General features: G+C 43.6%; 1 protein-coding gene across 1 annotated transcript in view; it reads left to right on the forward strand.

The window, feature by feature from the left end:
• Positions 1-1,721: 1,721 nt before the first annotated feature.
• Positions 1,722-18,880, forward strand: part of LOC117365536 (F-box/WD repeat-containing protein 8-like) — a 49,341-nt gene continuing 32,182 nt past the window's right edge. Inside the window, exon 1 of the mRNA XM_033956017.1 lies at positions 1,722-2,086. Coding sequence (XP_033811908.1) covers positions 1,805-2,086 — 282 coding nt within the window. The 5' untranslated portion in view covers positions 1,722-1,804. The remainder of the gene's footprint in view (positions 2,087-18,880) is intronic.

Consider the following 18,880-nt stretch of genomic DNA (forward strand, 5'->3'; position numbering starts at 1 on the left):
TATTTCAGTTCTTGGAACTTTTCGGATTTTGGAACGGTAATGTTAAGTCAGAAAAAGACAGACCATAAGACAATAACATTGTCACCAAACTTTTTTATTCAAAATTAGGGAAATATTTAAGCACTTCAAACACAAACATATCCCAAACTATGGGACTGGAGCAATACCTTCAAACATCAATAAAGTGCCAAATTTTGGGTTTTGGAATTCTGGATAAAGGATCTTGTACCTTTATTAGCGGAACTACAGCACTGATTTTAGAGGCTCAATGAGATGTATAACGACCACACTACTTTTGGGATGCCCCAAAAAGTCTCCCTCCTAGAACTGGGTAACCTGGCAGCTCTAACACTTTCTTTCCCTGTGCTGTACTGTGGCTCTCCAGTACTTAGGGGGTCAATGTTTACATTTCAAGGTTTCAAAGTTTTATTAAAATTTGATTTAATCGCTGAAATAATTTCTAAGTGAGGTTACAATATTAAAAAAAATGCCATTAACAATACCATTAATACTTACAAAAAGAAAAGAAAGAAACATCAACGAATAATTGGCATATAGTACTCCCCCGATATTTGTGGGGATTCCATTCCAGGAACCCCTGCGAATCTTGAAAAACCGCAAATACGGCTTTCAGCGGGGGAGACAGGAGAGGGCAGCCGGAGTGCCGGCGAGTGAAGGAAATCACTCGCGGTATGCTTCAACTGCCTCTTCCTGCACTAAAGTTGGGCCTCACCAATCAGGAGCTGCTTTGACATGCACTATGGTATAGTATACCGCGAGTGATTTCCTTCACTTGCCGGCGCTCCGGCTGCCCTCTCCTGCCCGGTCATTCTCGGTCGGAAAATACCGTGAATGACTGGGAACGCGAATCGCCAACCGTGAATGACCAGGGGAGCACTGTATTAAAAAGGGATAAATGAGATTGACAGATGGGAGACAAAAGGAAATAGAGTTAGAAATAGAATTAGGATAGGAACGAAAGACAAATAAGGAAAAAAACCCCAAAAGGAAAGGGCTGGTTGCTCCCCTCCCCACCAGCATCAGCACCACCCTGGGGTTTTGAGATTCTAGCTCATTTTTCAGTGCCTCGCCAATATGCTACTGGTACCCTTCCCTATTTTAAGTATTATAAGTATAAGAGAATGTTTAAGGTTTAGTAATACTTTTAATAGGGCGTGGAGCCCAATGACTGCATTTGTTGCATCGTAATAATTGTCATGTATCTCTCTTTTTATTAGATTTCTTTACACATCCAGGGGTGGGGGATGGGAAATGTATTTTGATTATTAAAATTACTTGATTATAATATTGTAATAACATGTCTTCTTGTATTAATAATTGGGAGGAGGGGGAGAAAATGATTGTTTTATGTATTAATTGTGTATTTAATAGTGCGTTTTATGCAGTGTTTATGTTCAATTAATTGTATTGTAAACTGTCAAAGTTTGAAAATCAATAAAGATTAAAAAAAAAAAAACCAAAAACCCCCAACTCAGAATTATGTTATGACACGTTTTAAATGAGGCACTAAAAATAAATAGCAGGGCGAAGGATCTCTGAAGGGCCTTTGGGGAAGGCGTTCGGGTGGGGGCGGGGCTTCTGCACCTGGCCAATCACAACTGGGTGGAGAAGGCCAGGAAGGAATTCAGCTTCCGCCTACCGTAAACCACCCAATGAGAACCCGCCTCACCGGAGCACGGTGCATCCTGGGAGCTGTAGTCCAGCTGCAGCAAGGGCCCAACCCGCTCTTTTTCACCGCCCGCCACACAGGCGCGAGCGGGGTGACACGTTCGAAGCGACGGCGATGGCCGGGGAAGGCCCCCTCGAGGAGTTCCGCAGGCAGTGGCGGGCAGAGCTGAGCGCGTCGGCCGCTGGGTCGTCAGGGCAACGGCGCGGGCGCGCGAAAAGAAAGCGGCGCGAGGCCGAGCTGGCGGGCGACGGGTCCCCGCGGGACCCCCGCGGCTATTTCGAGCTGGCCGAAGGCCTGCTGCAGGGTCGCGGCCTGTCGTGGGAGAGAGGCCGCGGGAGCCCGGCGACGGCCAAGGCTGCGGCCCCGAGTTTGGTGGAGCAACTCATCAGCGACTTGGTACGCCTTTGCCTCCTTTTATGGGATTGAAAGCGCTGGACAGCATCAGGCACTACAAATCCCACACTGCTTTGCGTTTCTAGCCGGACCTGGGGATTTTCTCCTTGAATATGCATGAGATCACACAAAAAAGCTGGACAGTCGACTCCACCTAAGTCAGGGATCTCAAAGTCCCTCCTTGAGGGCCGCAATCCAGTCGGGTTTTCAGGATTTCCCCAATGAATATGCATGAGATCTATTTGCATGCGCTGCTTTCAATGCATATTCATTGGGGAAATCCTGAAAACCCGACTGGATTGCGGCCCTCAAGGAGGAACTTTGAGACCCCTGACCTAAGTGCACCTCAGTTATTCGCACCCTTTTTTACATTAAAGTCCATGGACACAAACTCCGGATATTTGCAATTCGGATAAGCGCACGGTCCGCTTACGTTCACTCGGGTTCAGACTGCGAATGGCTAGGCTTCACACAGCACCTTAAGCGCTGGGACGGCTGGGAAAGTCACTTCTCCGCTTCCTCTCAAGCTGTACGTTAGTCTCCAGCAACCCAGGCGCCATTGAACTGGCTTAACTACAGCCCCTCCTCCCCACCACCTGGAACTTTTTGGGGTATGGCGGTATATAAGAATACAAATTATTATTATTAAGTGTACATCCCATTTAAGCCAGGGATCTCAAAGTCCCTCCTTGAGGGCCGTAATCCAGTCGGGTTTTCAGGATTTCCCCAATGAATATGCATGAGATCTATTTGCATGCGCTGCTTTCATTGTCTGCTAATAGATCTCATGCATATTCATTGAGGAAATCCTGAAAACCCGACTGGATTGCGGCCCTCAAGGAGGAACTTTGAGACCCCTGACCTAAGTGCACCTCGGTTATTCGCACCCTTTTTTACATTAAAGTCCATGGACACAAACTCCGGATATTTGCAATTCGGATAAGCGCACGGTCCGCTTACGTTCACTCGGGTTCAGACTGCGAATGGCTAGGCTTCACACAGCACCTTAAGCGCTGGGACGGCTGGGAAAGTCACTTCTCCGCTTCCTCTCAAGCTGTACGTTAGTCTCCAGCAACCCAGGCGCCATTGAGCTGGCTTAACTACAGCCCCTCCTCCCCACCACCTGGAACTTTTTGGGGTATGGCGGTATATAAGAATACAAATTATTATTATTAAGTGTACATCCCATTTAAGCCAGGGATCTCAAAGTCCCTCCTTGAGGGCCGCAATCCAGTCGGGTTTTCAGGATTTCCCCAATGAATATGCATGAGATCTATTTGCATGCGCTGCTTTCATTGTCTGCTAATAGATCTCATGCATATTCATTGAGGAAATCCTGAAAACCCGACTGGATTGCGGCCCTCAAGGAGGGACTTTGAGACCCCTGACCTAAGTGCACCTCGGTTATTCGCACCCTTTTTTACATTAAAGTCCATGGACACAAACTCCGGATATTTGCAATTCGGATAAGCGCACGGTCCGCTTACGTTCACTCGGGTTCAGACTGCGAATGGCTAGGCTTCACACAGCACCTTAAGCGCTGGGACGGCTGGGAAAGTCACTTCTCCGCTTCCTCTCAAGCTGTACGTTAGTCTCCAGCAACCCAGGCGCCATTGAGCTGGCTTAACTACAGCCCCTCCTCCCCACCACCTGGAACTTTTTGGGGTATGGCGGTATATAAGAATACAAATTATTATTATTAAGTGTACATTCCATTTAAGCCAGGGATCTCAAAGTCCCTCCTTGAGAGCCGCAATCCAGTCGGGTTTTCAGAATTTCCCCAATGAATATGCATTGAAAGCAGTGTATGCACATAGATCTCATGCATATTCATTAGGGAAATCCTGAAAACCCGACTGGTTTGCGGCCCTCAAGGAGGGACTTTGAGACCCCTGATTTAAGCGCACATGGTGACCCGGTCCGAGGGGTGTGCATTTAAGCGGAGTCGACTGCATAAGAAATATTTTCATTTATTTAACCAATCTTTATACATAATCATTACACCATGCTCTATAAATAATTCAGTCGACACCAGATGCTGCACAGTGTAATATGTTTTATTTTGTCATGTCTTATTGTAAATTATGTTATCTCTGTCCTGTCTCAACCATATTGTGAATGTACCTTGTAACCCATTCTGGGCTCCTGTGGGAGGACAGGCTAAATAATTGAGTCCATAAATAAACAAATATCCATTTAACATTATTATTTATAAATACTTATATAGAGAGCTACGGCCTCTTTTACAAAGCCGCACAACAAAAGCCCCAAAGCCCTTTAAATCTCTATGGGCTTTGGGGCCGTTAGCGCGCCTTTGTAAAACAGGTGGCTAGAGTCCCCATCCTAATTATAATGACTAAAATAAATGTCCTGCACTGTTCTCCCCAGAAATATTTTCCAGCCGGGTGGCATGAAAACGTAGCCGGGTGGGGCGGGACGGGGAAATTTGGTGGTGGGGAAAATTAAATGTGTACTATTTCTATTAGTTAATTATTATTTTCCAGTGCTCAATATCACTTCCTTTTTAAGATTTCACACTTGTGCCAGAATATTTTTACTAAATTTAAGAAGTATCCAATTCTAGAAGTGAATAATTAGATATTTGCCCTCTTTCAAATGGTATAGAAGTTTAAAAAAGGGAAATGCGTTAATGAAGTCATTAGGTCATTTATTTCTGCATGAATTTAAATAACTGAAAAAAGAGATAAATATAACTCATCCAGTCATACAAGAAATGGCTCTACAACACCTCTAACCATGTTTTGATCACTAGGTTCCTTCCTGAGGCCTCACTGAGGATATGAAATAGATGCGATCCCCACTTCCAGACCTCTTCCACATAATTTATGGAAGTGTTACTGAGCCTTGAAGGAGACATGTGTGATTGCAGTACAGCAAAATAAAAAAGTAGAAGATAAAGATCAAAGTGAGAGCTAGGGCAAAACAGTTTAGGTAAAGATGCAGGTAATAACACTGCACAACAATTTTTTGGTTAAGTCTTGATTCCTGAAAAGTTTTTGGTGATTATGACAGGTACCAACTTGGTATGCTCAAATATGGTTTTGGTTTTACTGCATCACGTAAGAACTATGAGAAATAGACATTTTTATGTTTACTGACAATAAAATATATAGTCAAGTTTACGTTTCGCACAAGCGACTAAATGAAACAGAATTAAAAGTGTTTTGCTCCCGAGTTTCTTTTATATTCAGTGTCTGGTGCATCACGTTGTAGCATCCAACAATAGTCGGCAAGCATTGACGGATTCCAATTGCCCTGGTATCGTTTCTCCATCGTAGCTATGTCTTGATGAAACCTTTCACCGTGCTCGTCACTCACAGCACCGAGATTTGCGGGGAAGAAGTCCAAGTGTGAATGGAGGAAATGAATCTTGAGTGACATATTGCACTTCATTCTCTTGTATGCTTTGAGAAGTTTGTCTACCAGCTGAATGTAGTTTGGGGCTCTGTAATTGCCCAGAAAATTGTCAACAACGTCTTTCAAGGCTTTCCAGCCAATTTTTTCCGGCCCAACTAACAGATCTTCAAATCGCTTGTCACTCATAACATGTCTGATCTGGGGGCCAACAAAAATACCCTCTTTGATCTTGGCATCAGTTATTCTTGGGAACATCTGTCTTAAATAACAAAAACCTTCCCCTTCCTTGTTCATTGCTTTCACAAAATTCTTCATGAGTCCCAGTTTAATGTGAAGAGGAGGCAAAAATATCTTTGTCGGGTCAACAAGCGATTCATGTGCTACATTTTTCTGTCCTGGAACTAACTTTTTACGGAGTGGCCAGTTCTTTCTAGAATAGTGCGACTCTCTGTCTCGGCTGTCCCATTCGCAGATGAAACAGCAGTACTTTGTATAGCCAAGCTGCAGTCCTAGTAACAGAGCAACGACTTTGAGGTCTCCACAGATATTCCAGTTATACCTGGTATACTGGACATACTTTAGTAACATTTCCATATTCTCATATGTTTCTTTCATATGTGCTGCATAGCCAACAGGTACTGAAGGATAAACGTTGCCATTGTGCAACAGAACAGCTTTCAGGCTTAACATTGACGAATCAATGAAAAGACGCCACTCTTCCGGGTTGTGATCACAACCAAAGACCGAGAACAATCCTTCAATGTCACAACAGAAACAGAGACTGTCGACTTGTGCAAAAAATTTGGTTATATCATGATGCCGGTCTCGAAACACAGAAATTTTCGTACCTGGTGATAGCAAACACCATTCCTGCAGTCTCGAACCTAGCAGCTCAGCTTTTGCTTTTGACAGACCCAAATCTCTGACCAAATCGTTCAATTCGGACTGTGTTATCAGATGTGGATCGCCTGATGAGGATGGTTCAAAATCCGGGTCAATGTCACTGTTAGAACCCTGCACTGCAGTTTCTTCATCTGGTTCGTCTAAGGTCCAATCCTCTGGTGGTTTCGGAACTGGAAGACTGTCATCATGTGGCATGGGTCTCATTGCTGAAGGCAGATTAGGATATTCAATTGACTTCTTGTTTTTGGCAGAGAAACCAGACACATTAGTCAAACAGAAATAACAGTCCGTCACATGGTCTTTCTGTTCTCGCCATATCATCGGAACAGCAAATGGCATCGTCTTTCGAGTACCTCTGAGCCAGGCTCTCAGACTAACAGCACATGTCGCACAGCAAATGTGAGGCGCCCATTGCTTGTCTTGATCACCTATTTTGCAGCCAAAATACAGATGATAGGCTTTCTTTACAAGGGCAGTCATCGAACGTCTCTGAGGCGTAAGTGTATATTCCCCACAGATATAGCAGAATGTGTCGCGGCTGTTACGACACCGACGAGACATATTGCCCGACACCAAAACGTCTATAGCATCAAGCTTACTTACTGTTATATTGCTACAGCTACTATACTACTATACTTTACTATACTGATACTATATACACACACGGACTATCTATATTAACCAAATGAGCAGGATCGGTGTATGGAAGCCACCATTATAGCATGGTGAGACAGCGCAAGCTCGTTCAGACCTGCCCAGACATGCCCAGGATGTCATCTTCCATAAAACAGCTTCCAACCTGGCTAGATTTTATGCATGGACATACCCAGGCGGCACAAACCGTTGTTGATAAGACACTTATGGGAGAAAAAATTGTTTGCATCCAAATATAAGAAAAAATCACGACAAAATTGAAGATTTCTCTGAAATGGTACGTGATGGGTAATTTTTGATGTAATATTCATGATCAGCACCCAAAATTCTATAAGAAACACCCAGCAGTGTTCAGGAAGCAAAAACTTTGTTGTGCAGTGTAATTAGCAATGTATTAAAAATATTTTATTTTTATTTGCTTATAATGTCATTTGAAAGCTGGTTGATGTTAACACAACTTTAATTCTTTGTAGTGTGTGTGTGTGGGGAGGAACAACATCTACATTAACAGTAAAGTTAGAATAGGGTTATTAAATCCAGTGGCGTACTTAGCCAGTGCTGATCATTTTTTAACAACCCCCTCCTCTATATAAAAAAGATATTTTTAGTAATAATTAATGAGTCACACAACAAGAGTGCACCTAGGAAAAGGCAGCATCTTAAACACTGCAGTGAGCACTAGAACACCAACACACGCATTGTAAAACTAAACAAGCCAGATCCTGCACAGTCAATTGATCCTGTACAGTCATTGCTAACAGAAAGCCATGTCTTTTTCATACACACAGAACAGAGATACACCCTCGCCTAATATGGAATAATCACAAACTAAAAATAGAAATATGTAGACAGAAGTTAAACTGAACCGCCAAGAATCCAGACTCTGCATACACTGCAATACCACAACAACAGTAATACATGTCCTCTAATACTGTGCAAAATATAAAGACAGTAGATGTAAATTTGAAAAAACTGCTTCATAACAATCATCACTTTACAAATTAATTAATAGAAATAAAACAAATAATGAGAAATAAGAAAATACCATTTTATTGGACTAATCCATTTTTCAATTAGCTTTCAGACCAGTGGTCCATCTTGCCTAGCAGTTCGCTCACGCGGTGGCCCTTAGGTCAAAGACCAGTGCTCTAAATGAGTCCAGCCTCGCCTGCTTACGTTCCAGTTTAGCAGGAACTTGTCCATCTTTGTCTTGAATCTCTTGAGGGTGTTTTCCCCTATAACAGACTCCGGAAGAGGGTTCCAGTTGTCTAGTGCAGTGATTCCCAACCCTGTCCTGGAGGAACACCAGGCCAATCGGGTTTTCAGGCTAGCCCTAATGAATATGCATGAGAGAGATTTGCATATGATGGAAGTGATTTGCTTCATGCATATTCATTAGGGCTAGCCTGAAAACCCGATTGGCCTGGTGTTCCTCCAGGACAGGGTTGGGAACCACTGGTCTAGTGCACCTTAGTAAAAGGAGCCCTAAGTAATGTAATTAATGTAATGTAATTTATTTCTTATATACCGCTAAACTCCGTTAGGATTCTAAGCGGTTTACAGAAAAATAGACAATAGGGTGCATTAAAATTATAAGTAAAATAGGTACTTAGAAATTCCCTTACTGTCCCGAAGGCTCACAATCTAACTAAAGTACCTGGAAAAATGACAATTAGTAGAGTAATGAAGAAATAAAATAGAGAATAGATGAGAAAAATAAGAAAATAAGACTACAATGATCTAAAGGACTTTGAAAGGTTGAAAAAAGAGGGGAGATAAGAATAGATGCAGAGGGAGAACCGTTGAAGTAATAGAATTCTGGGGAAATTTGAATGATAAAATAAAATAAGTGGTAAAACAATAAGTGAGATTAAAAAATATATCATAAACTAAAAAGAATTGAAAATAAAATCAAAACAGTCAAAACTGAAGTTCAGCTTGAATGGGCCCCTGAGCCAACCGTTGGTCCGATGGCCGGACTGCAGCCCTCCTCCGTCGGCTCTCCCCTGCTGGAATGGGGGAGGAGCGAAGACAGTGTCGGGTGTCCTGCTGGAACGGGCCCCCAAGCCGACCGTTGGTCCGATGACTGGACTGCAGCCCTCCTCCATTGGCTCTCCCCTGCTGGAATGGGGGAGGAGCGAAGACTGTGTCGGGTGCCCCGCTGAAACGGGCCCCCAGCCGACTGTTGGACCGATGGCCGGACTGCAGCCCTCCTCCGTCGGCTCTCCCCTGCTGGAATGGGGGAGGAGTGAAGACAATGTCGGGTGCCCCGCTGGAACGGGCCTCCGAGCCGACCGTTGGTCCGATGGCCGGACTGCAGCCCTCCTCCGTCGGCTCTCCCCTGCTGGAATGGGGGAGGAGCGAAGACAGTGTCGGGTGCCCTGCTGGAACGGGCCCCCGAGCCGACCGTTGGTCCGATGGCCGGACTGCAGCCCTCCTCCGTCGGCTCTCCCCTGCTGGAATGGTGTTAGATGGTGTTACAGGGTTTGGTTTTGGTCTTTTGCTTTTCCCATCTGTAGCAAATACAGTATCCAATGTAAGTTGTTTTCTTGAAGCCATCTGAAATCACTTTAGTTAAACTGAAAGGATTAAATAGTTATAAAATCTTTAGTGAGAATGTCCAGGGAGAGGAGCTCTGCACTCAAACTGCCATCCTCCTCGCCTCCAAGTTCCAAGTTAAGTATGCATAGGGGTGCCAGTGTTGGCAACTTAGGAAGGAGCGTCCAACTGTTGAACTGAATGCAGGAGTGTCTGGCACTTTTGGGGAGATCTTCAGCTGCTAGAGCTTGAGGATCCCCACTAGCTCAGGTACTTATAATTTATTTTGAGAAGTTTGAGTCTTGGGACAGGGGTGGTGAGTACATATTTTTGGGCCCATCCAAAATCTACATTCTGACTCTGCTGTTGTTAATAACAACTCTACCTACAAAAAGGCAGCAGCACCCTAGAATACCAGTATACTTCCTCCTTCAAAAAAAGAACAAGTCAGATTGCTACAGATCCTTACACTGAAAGTAAAACTAATAGAATGCCTCACAGAAGCCACCTGCAAGGAGAGTACCATACCTTGGTCACATGCACAAAAAATAGACCCTCAAGAGATATTAATCAAGGGACCACATATCAATAATGGAGATATAACGGCAAAAAATGAACTGGAATCTTCAAAATGTCAAGACTTGCTTGAGGAACAGAAACTGAAAATTTAAAATATCAAAGATATGCATTTGCCAAAACTGACACATTGCAATTAAATTCAGAATAAATATTGATTGTTCCATTTGCTTTGGTCCCAGTGTCTTCTGTTTTTCTCTTGTCCAGATCTTCTATCCATTTTCACATTTTATCTTTCTCCATCTTCCCTCTGTGTTCCTTATACATCTCATCCAACATCTCCCCTCTGTCCCTTTCTGTTCTCTATAAATCAACAACGGATGGGAATGGAGATCTGTATATATATATATCATAACCATCAAAAACTGCTGCCCTTTGTTAGTTCAAGACTAATGTAAATACTGGAGAGAAAATAATCTCAGAATCCCAGCAAACAATCCAATCAGGATAAATTTAAGTCTGCTGTAGATCGGGTTCCAGTTTCTATCATCGATCAAAAAACTCTCCAGCTCTTTCAAGCTATATTTTTGTCTTTTAAACTTTTTATGTAGATTATTTTTAAATTGTGTAATTTTTGAAACTGGTACACAATTCTTAAGTCATAAACTTAAAGACTTATCTTAAGCAACGCCAATGAATGGCCTCTGCTGCTCGGTGGAGTAATTTACTGTTCTCTGCTTCCCCAACGGGACCCGTTTCGCCCCTCCAACGGGGGGGCTTTATCAAGGGTCTTCGCAGGAACTATCTATAAAATAATCCAATAAAATATCTTAAAGACAAGCAATAATGTCTACAAAAAATCATATCTTAAACACAGTTTCCATCTTATTAATCATTAATCTCTCACCACTAGTTTAAAGCTAAGCGCGGTGTCTCCTAGGCAACTCCTGCACTGACAGCAAAATCCACACCGCATGCGCTGGCATCTTTTTAATCATTCTGCTCTCAGAGAGCGTGCACGCTGGTGTTATGTAGTTGGCTCAACCACAAACAGTAAGTGAGAGATTCATGATTTATCCGTTTTCTCCATACTGTACCTTTCTTCCTTTTTATTGAAAGTGGTTTCTGTCTTCCTTGTCAAACAGGAAGTTTGTCTGCTTTTCCTACCGCAGGCTCGGAGCGAAAGGATTGGATCTTGCGCAAATTGGCTGTCAGGGGAGTCTTGCTCCACTGTTTGGAGAGGACTAATGTTTTCCGGCTGTATGATCACCTATTTATCCTGACTGCTGCACCTCGCTGTGGCTAAGGCTTTGATTGCTCGGTGGATTTGAATGGCCATTTCCGTGACTTCCATCACCCACGGCAAGCAGTTGCCGATTTCGCTTAATGCCCACTTGACTGGAAGTGAGGCTGCATCGTGGGCAGAGTCGTGCAATTCATCCTGATGAACTTTGCAGGGCAGCTACTTGGTCCTCTCTTCATAATTTACCCGTTTTTTACCAAGGGGATGTGGCAGCTAGTTCTGGTGTCGCTTTTTGGGACCTCGGTGTTGAGGGCAGGTTCTGTCCCTCCCTAGATGTTACCATTGCTTTGTTATGTCACTTAGCATATAGAATCCAGAAGGGACGTAACAGAATGGAAGATTAGGTTTATACTTTCTATAATTTCTTTTCTGTTAGTTCCTGTAGGATTCCATACAACCCACCCTCCCTCTTTGTATACACTAAGTTGTTTGGAATAGCCTGCTTCTTTCTGCCTTGATGATTATCCTTACAGGCTTGAACGCTTTCCAGCCAGATGACAGATCCTGTGGGGAGTTTCTGTGAGTATGCATTACCGAAGGCCTTTCTGGGGTGCTCGTTTCCCACAGCAGGTTAGTTCTACATTGTTCCTCAATATTTCTGAGTTGCCTTTGTGCCAGTTTATCGCTTATTAATATATTGCAGAGCAATCCAGTTCAAGAATTACTTATGTTGCTGGGGATCCTCCCCCGAACCCCCTTGTCATTGATTTGTCCAGGTATGTTGCTTGGCTTTGGGACTTAGCTGGATATGTTTGCTAGCTCTCAGGCTAAGGGGGTGGAGCTTGTGGTCAGAAAAGTTTGTGGATTTCTGCAACTCCTGGATTGCGGGTTGGGATTGAACACCTAGCATATGGAATCTTTCAGAGACTAACAGAAGATTATTGAAGTTATAAACCTAATCTTCCATTCTCATGCAATAGGTGTATCATTCTGGTCAGTAGGGTATTCTCCCTATGCTCGCTAGCTGTGTAGAAGAAATGTATTCCAGGTTTTCAACTTCTCCTCCTTCTCCAGAGGACTCTGCTGCCCCCTTCAGTTTTTCCTTTTACTTGTGAGCCGGAAGGTGTCTTTCTGTTCTGCTCTATACATTATTATTTTCAGACTTTTTCTTGGTTTTTTGTTGGTTTTTTTTTTTTTTTGCAGCTGTCGGTGCATCAAAGATCCCCAGTGCAGGAGAAAGCTCTCCTGCGTGGAGAATAAGCAGACTTGGGTCTGCAGCCATCAGGTTAATCTCTTGGGGACCTGTTTGGCCAGCCTGCTGAAACTTTGTGGAGTTTGGAGTCCTTCCCTCCCAGGTTCAGTTCATCTCTGCCTTCCTTCCAGCTGTCCCCTCCCTCCCTTACAGGTCCAGTTTCTCTCTGCTCCCCCCTTCTAGCACCCCATTATAGGTCCAGTACCTTCCTTTCCTCTGCTGGTGCAGCACATCGCAGCTTCCTTTTCCTTCTCTTCCTAACTCCTGCTGGTGCTGCAGTGCACTTTGCTTTTGGCGCTTCACATAGGCCTTCTTTGGGGCCTGCTCTGTGCTGTGGCCCACCTAGCCCCAGAGCAGGCCTGTGTGAATCCCTTGAAAGTCCTGACCACACACCTCTGTTATTTTATCATCTTTTGCTGATTCTTCATTGAAGAAGCTTGTCAAAAATATTATGTTTTATTTCTATTTATTCCCTTTCTTTAGAATACTGTGGCTAATTCTGGATGCTATAGATATCTTCAAAAATATAGTGATAGATGGTCTAAATCACCTAGCATGACATCATCCACATGGTTGTCTGTCTAGTGGGAAAGGCCATGTGACATATTCTGATGCCCAGCACAGAAACGTAGGATCCGAGGAAACACTAAAGGCAGGTCTTGTCAGACAAATCTGATCAGTTTCCTTGACTGGGTGACTAGAAAATTGGATAGAGGATGTGCGCTAGATGTGGCACATTTAGATTTTATAGGCATATGAGTGCTCTAAGGATGGGCCCCAGAGTGACAAACTGGGTCAGGAACTGGTTGAGTGGAAGGCAACAGAGGGTACATAAGAACATAAGCATAAGAACATAAGCAATGCCTCCTCTGGGTCAGACCTATCGTGCCCAGCAGTCCGCTCACACGGCGGCCCAACAGGTCCAGGACCTGTGCAGTAATCCTCTATCTATACCCCTCTATCCCCTTTTCCAGCAGGAAATTGTCCAATCCTTTCTTGAACCCCAGTACTGTACTCTGCCCTATTACGCCCTCTGGAAGTGCATTTCAGGTGTCCACCACACGTTGGGTAAAGAAGAACTTCCTAGCATTCATTTTGAATCTGTCCCCTTTCAACTTTTCCGAATGCCCTCTTGTTCTTTTATTTTTCGAAAGTTTGAAGAATCTGTCCCTCTCTACTCTCTCTATGCCCTTCATGATCTTGTAAGTCTCTATCATATCCCCTCTAAGTCTCCTCTTCTCCAGGGAAAAGAGTCCCAGTTTCTCCAATCTCTCAGCGTATGAAAGGTTTTCCATACCTTTTATCAGACGTGTCACTGTCCTCTGAACCCTCTCGAGTATCGCAATATCCTTAAGGTGCAGCGACCAATATTGGACGCAGTACTCCAGATGCGGATGCACCATCGCCCGATACAATGGCAGGATAACTTCTTTCGTTCTGGTAATAATACCCTTCTTGATTATACCTAGCATTCTATTTGCTCTCTTAGCGGCTGCTGCGCACTGTGCCGTTGGCTTCATTGGGTAGTGGTCAATGGAGATTGCTCTGAGGAAAGGGATGCTCCCAATGGTGTGCCTCAAGGTTCAGTTTTTAAAAACATTTTTGTAAATGATATTGCTGAAGGGCTTACTGGTAAGATTTGACTCTTTGTGGATGATAAAATCTGCAATAGAATAGATACCCCTGATGGTGTGGAAAACATGAGGAAGGACCTAGTGAAGCTTGAGGAATAGTCTCAAATTTGGCAGCCAAGATTTAATGCTAAGAAATGCAAGGTCATGCATTTGGGCTGCAAAAAAATACAAGGGAACGGTACAAGTTAGGGGGAGAAGAACTTTTGTGCACAAAGGAAGTGTGGGACTTGGGTGTGATGATCTTAAGGTGGCCAAACAGGTTGAAAAGGTGTTCTCTCAGGGTTTCAGCAGCTGACATGAGTCCCAGTCAGGTCAGTGAACCCACTGTTTCCAAAGTCACACTGCAGACTTCAGCGCATACTAAAACTAAACTAAACCTTAAGTTTATATACCGCATTATCTCCACGGATGTGGAGCTCGGCACGGTTTACAAGAACTTAAAATATAGGAAGAGAAGGAAAAAAAAGGTTTACATGAACTTATATATAGAAGAGAAAAGTAAGGGGGGGGATAGAATTACATTTTAGTGAAAAGACATGTTTTCAGTTGCTTACGGAATAATTGGAGGGAGCCCAGGTACCGCAGTGGAGTAGTAAGGTCGTTCCAAAGACCTGTGATTCTGAAGAGAAGGGATTTTCCCAGTTTGCCTGCATAGCGAATACTGTGTAGAGAGGGGAAGGATAGTTTATACCTTTGGGAAGGTCTGGTAGAGTCAGGACTCGAGGAGTTATAAGATAGTGGGATTAAGGGAGGAAGGATGCCGTGAATGATCTTAAAAGCCAGGCAGGAGCATTTGAAATGGTTTCTGGAAATCACTGGGAGCCAGTGAAGTTTGGCTAGGAGTGGGGAGACATGGTCAGACTTGCGTTTTGCAAAGATCAACTTGGCTGCAGTATTCTGGATTAGCTGGAGTCTTTGAAGACTTTTTTTTTGATAGGCTTAAGTAGATGGCATTGCAGTAGTCTAGTTTGGAGAGGATGATGGATTGGACAAGGACGGCGAAATGTTGTTGGCGAAAATAGGATCTTACTTTCCTCAGCATGTGGAGGCTGAAAAAGCATGATTTAGCCAAGGAGTTGAGGTGGTCATTGAGGGAGAGAGTAGAATCGATAATGATGCCAAGGACCTTGCTTGAGAACTCAAGCTGCAGTGCAGCGCCTGAGGGTTGTGCAAAGATGGTGGGCAGGTGTTCTAATTTTGGGCCGAGCCAGAGTAATTTTGTTTTTGATTCATTCAATTTCATCTGTACTGAAAAGGACCAGGAATGGAGTCTCATCATGCAAGCTGTAATGTTCTCGTGGAGGTTGGTGAGGGTCTGGTCTGTCTCATACCCTGAAGAAAGCCACAGGATAAGGGTTGAAATGTCAGTATCTACCTGACAAAGAAGCAGCGAGACCTGGAAACTTGCAATAAGCAGGTTGAAAAGGTGATAGCAAAAGCTAGAAGTATTCTTGGGTATATAATAAGAGGAATGGCCAGTAGGAGAAAGGAGGTATTGATGCCCCTGTATAAAACTCTAGTAAGACCTCATTTAGAATATTGTATACAGTTCTGGAAACTGCACTTTCAAAAAGATTTAAACAGGATGGAGTTGGTCTAGAGTAAGGTTACTAAAATGGTCGAGGTTGGTGGTCTATGTCATAAGGCGTTCGGAGACAGACTTTAAAAAAAATCTCAATGTGTATACTTTGGAGGAAGTTTAAATACCTACATGGCATAAATGCGTATGAGATGAGTCTCTTTCAATTGAAAGGAATCTCCAGAGTGAGAGGGCATGGGATTAAGTTAAGAGGTGACAGGCTCAGGAATAATCTAAGGAAATACTTTTTTACAGAAAGGATGGTAGATGTGTGGAATCGTCTCCGTTTGAGGTAGTGGAGGCAGACTGTCTGAATTTAAGAAAGCGTGAGACCAGCATGTGGGATCTCTTAGATTGAGGAAGAGATAGTAAATGCTTTGGATGAGCAGGTTAGATGGGCCATTTGGCCTTTATATGATATCATGTTTCTGTGTTATTTTAGAACTGGGTTTTGAAGGAAAGCTTGGACCTAGGGAAAGGCTTAGCATTTAAAAAAAAAAAAAAATCTAGTTTTGAAGTTTGGGTTCTTAATTGAGCCCCTTTGGACATACAGTTTTCCAAATTCTGTGCTTTCATATTTTCTTTTGGAAAAAGACTTTTATATGTCACCCATGGGGGCCACTATGGTTTCTTCAGTGGCAAATCTTTTTATGCAGAAATTTGAAGAACTCTGAATCAAAAAATTGCCCATTCTCTGATTATATGCTGACCTGGTGGGCGAAAGCACAGTGCCAGACAGTATGACACAGGACCTACTCTTACTGGAACATTGGTCCACGACTTGGCAACTAAGTTTCAATGCCAAAAAGTGTAAGGTCATGCACCTTGGCAGCAGAAATCCATGCATATCTTACACCCTAAATGGTGAGACCTTAGCAAGGACTACAGCAGAATGAGACTTGGAGGTAATCATTAGTGAAGACATGAAGACGGCCAATCAAGTGGAGAAAGCTTCATCCAAGGCTAGACAAATGATGGGTTGTGTCCGTAGAAGTTTTGTCAGCCAGAAGCTGGAAGTCATAATGCCATTGTACAGATCCATGTGAGACCTCATCTGGAATATTGTGTACAGGAAGATAAAAATCCAGAGCCTGCAAAAGCTCCTTACACTATTCTCTCCGGTGCCAGTCCAGCCTCAGTATACTACGGCTCTGACAACCAGTACCGGTGCTGTTATAACAGAGCGCTCTACTGCGAGTCAATGCTCCACTTCCCAGCACCGCTCTTCTCCACGTCAATCTTCATCGATCAGACGCTCAGACTGAGTCTTAATGGTCCTGCAAAAGAAGGCGTTCTAAGTCCTCGATACTGGAACAACACTGATCAGGCAAGGTGTCTAGTAAACCGACTTGGTCACTGACTCTGGAACCGCGTCAATCAGGCAAGGTGTCCAGCAAGCAGAAGCACTCATAAACACGCCGGACCAGCACCAATCCAGAACCAAATCTCTGCTTCATGATTCCAAGTTGGTGGGTGATTCGGACCCAGCTCCATCTCTTTCGTCCACGGAAGCTGAACATCCTGAAGCAGATGACTCTCCTCACTGGCCCCCAATTCGTGACACTTCTCCTTCTGAAAAACTTTCTTTTTCAAAATTTATCAGGATGATGGGGAAAGATTTGAATATTCTACTGGAGGCTGACTCCAAATACAGCAAAGAGTTTCTCAAAACTCTGGATTATGACCAGCCTCCCAAATAATTTTTGAAGCTTCCTTTTCATGGCATCTTGCGGGAGACCTTCTATAAGAATTTAGAGTCACTCTTTCAGTACAGATTGCTCCTAGGAAGTTGGAGTCTCTATATAAAGTGATACCTCTCCTAGGTTTCAATAAACCTCAACTTCCCCATCAGTCTCTGGTGGTCAAACTGACCTTGAAGAAGTCTTCTTCCACAAATGTTTATACCTCTGTCCCTACAGGATGAGAAAGTTGGATTATGGACAAGTTTGGCAGGAGACGTTATCCAAATTCTATGTTGGCCAACAGGTCCATTAACTATAATTTCTATTTCTGCTATCTGAAGCATCTCATTAAGAAATTACCTGCTCATCAAAAGTACCTACCTACCTGTTTTCAGTAGATGCTCTCCCATGATTTCCAGCTGAGGAAGTTTGATACGCTCAGCTTATGATACCTTCGAGCTTACTTCCAGGGCTTCATCCATGTCAGTAGCCTTGAGGAGGTTGGCTTGGTTACGGGTTTCAGATATGGACATCATCAGGATTGTCTTGCCAACATTCCTTGCTTGGGTGATGAGCTTTTTGGAGACTCAACTGACACTGCCACCCAAAAGCTTTCAGCCCATGAGACCAGATGGGACACTCTAGTTAAACCTAAAAAGAAACCAGTCCCATCAAAATCTTTCAAGCCAACCTCTTCTTATCAGAGGAGATTTTCAGCAAAAGCTTCTGCTCCACCATGTCCTCAACAACGAAAGCAGAAGCAGAGGCAACAACGTCCTGATAAATCTCAGCCAGCTGCTCCAGCCAAGTCCAGCACAGAAAGGAAGTGGAACTCAGGTTGATCTACTATGCTCTCAAAGCTTTTCAACATCTTCTCGAGAATCAAGTCCTCTTGTTTTGCATGAACAATCAAGTAGCGATGTACTATATAAACAAGCAGGGAGGCACAGGTTCTCTCATTTGTCAGCAGGCTCAAAAGATTTGGCTCTGGGCAACCGCTCAATACAGCTACCCAAGAGCAGTCTACATTCAAGGGGAACAGAATTGCTTAGCGGACAAGCTCAGCACATAAGCCTTGGTAGTATGTCCCAGCATGGAAAATGCACCGCAGCCCATAGGAATTGAATTGGCTGCATCTCATTTGTCATGCGGGACTTGCTACAGCTGCTTTGCAAAAGGGGCCCTAAGGGGGAAATTTTATAAGAGGTGCATAAATAAATAGGATCCTAAAGTTAAGTGCAAACTTAATTATTAAATTGGCTTTAATTATGAACTTTAATAAACTCATAATTGAAAAAGATAAAAATCAATTAGGTGATATATGCGCGATTCTATAAAAGGTAGGTGCCTATTGCATAAGACATAGCAGTGCCTAACTTCAAAGTAGGCATGTTTAGGGGCAGAGAAGGACTTAGGCA

This window comes from Geotrypetes seraphini, chromosome 8 (genome assembly GCF_902459505.1).
Source record: "Geotrypetes seraphini chromosome 8, aGeoSer1.1, whole genome shotgun sequence".
In the NCBI taxonomy this organism is placed as follows: Eukaryota; Metazoa; Chordata; class Amphibia; order Gymnophiona; family Dermophiidae; genus Geotrypetes; species Geotrypetes seraphini.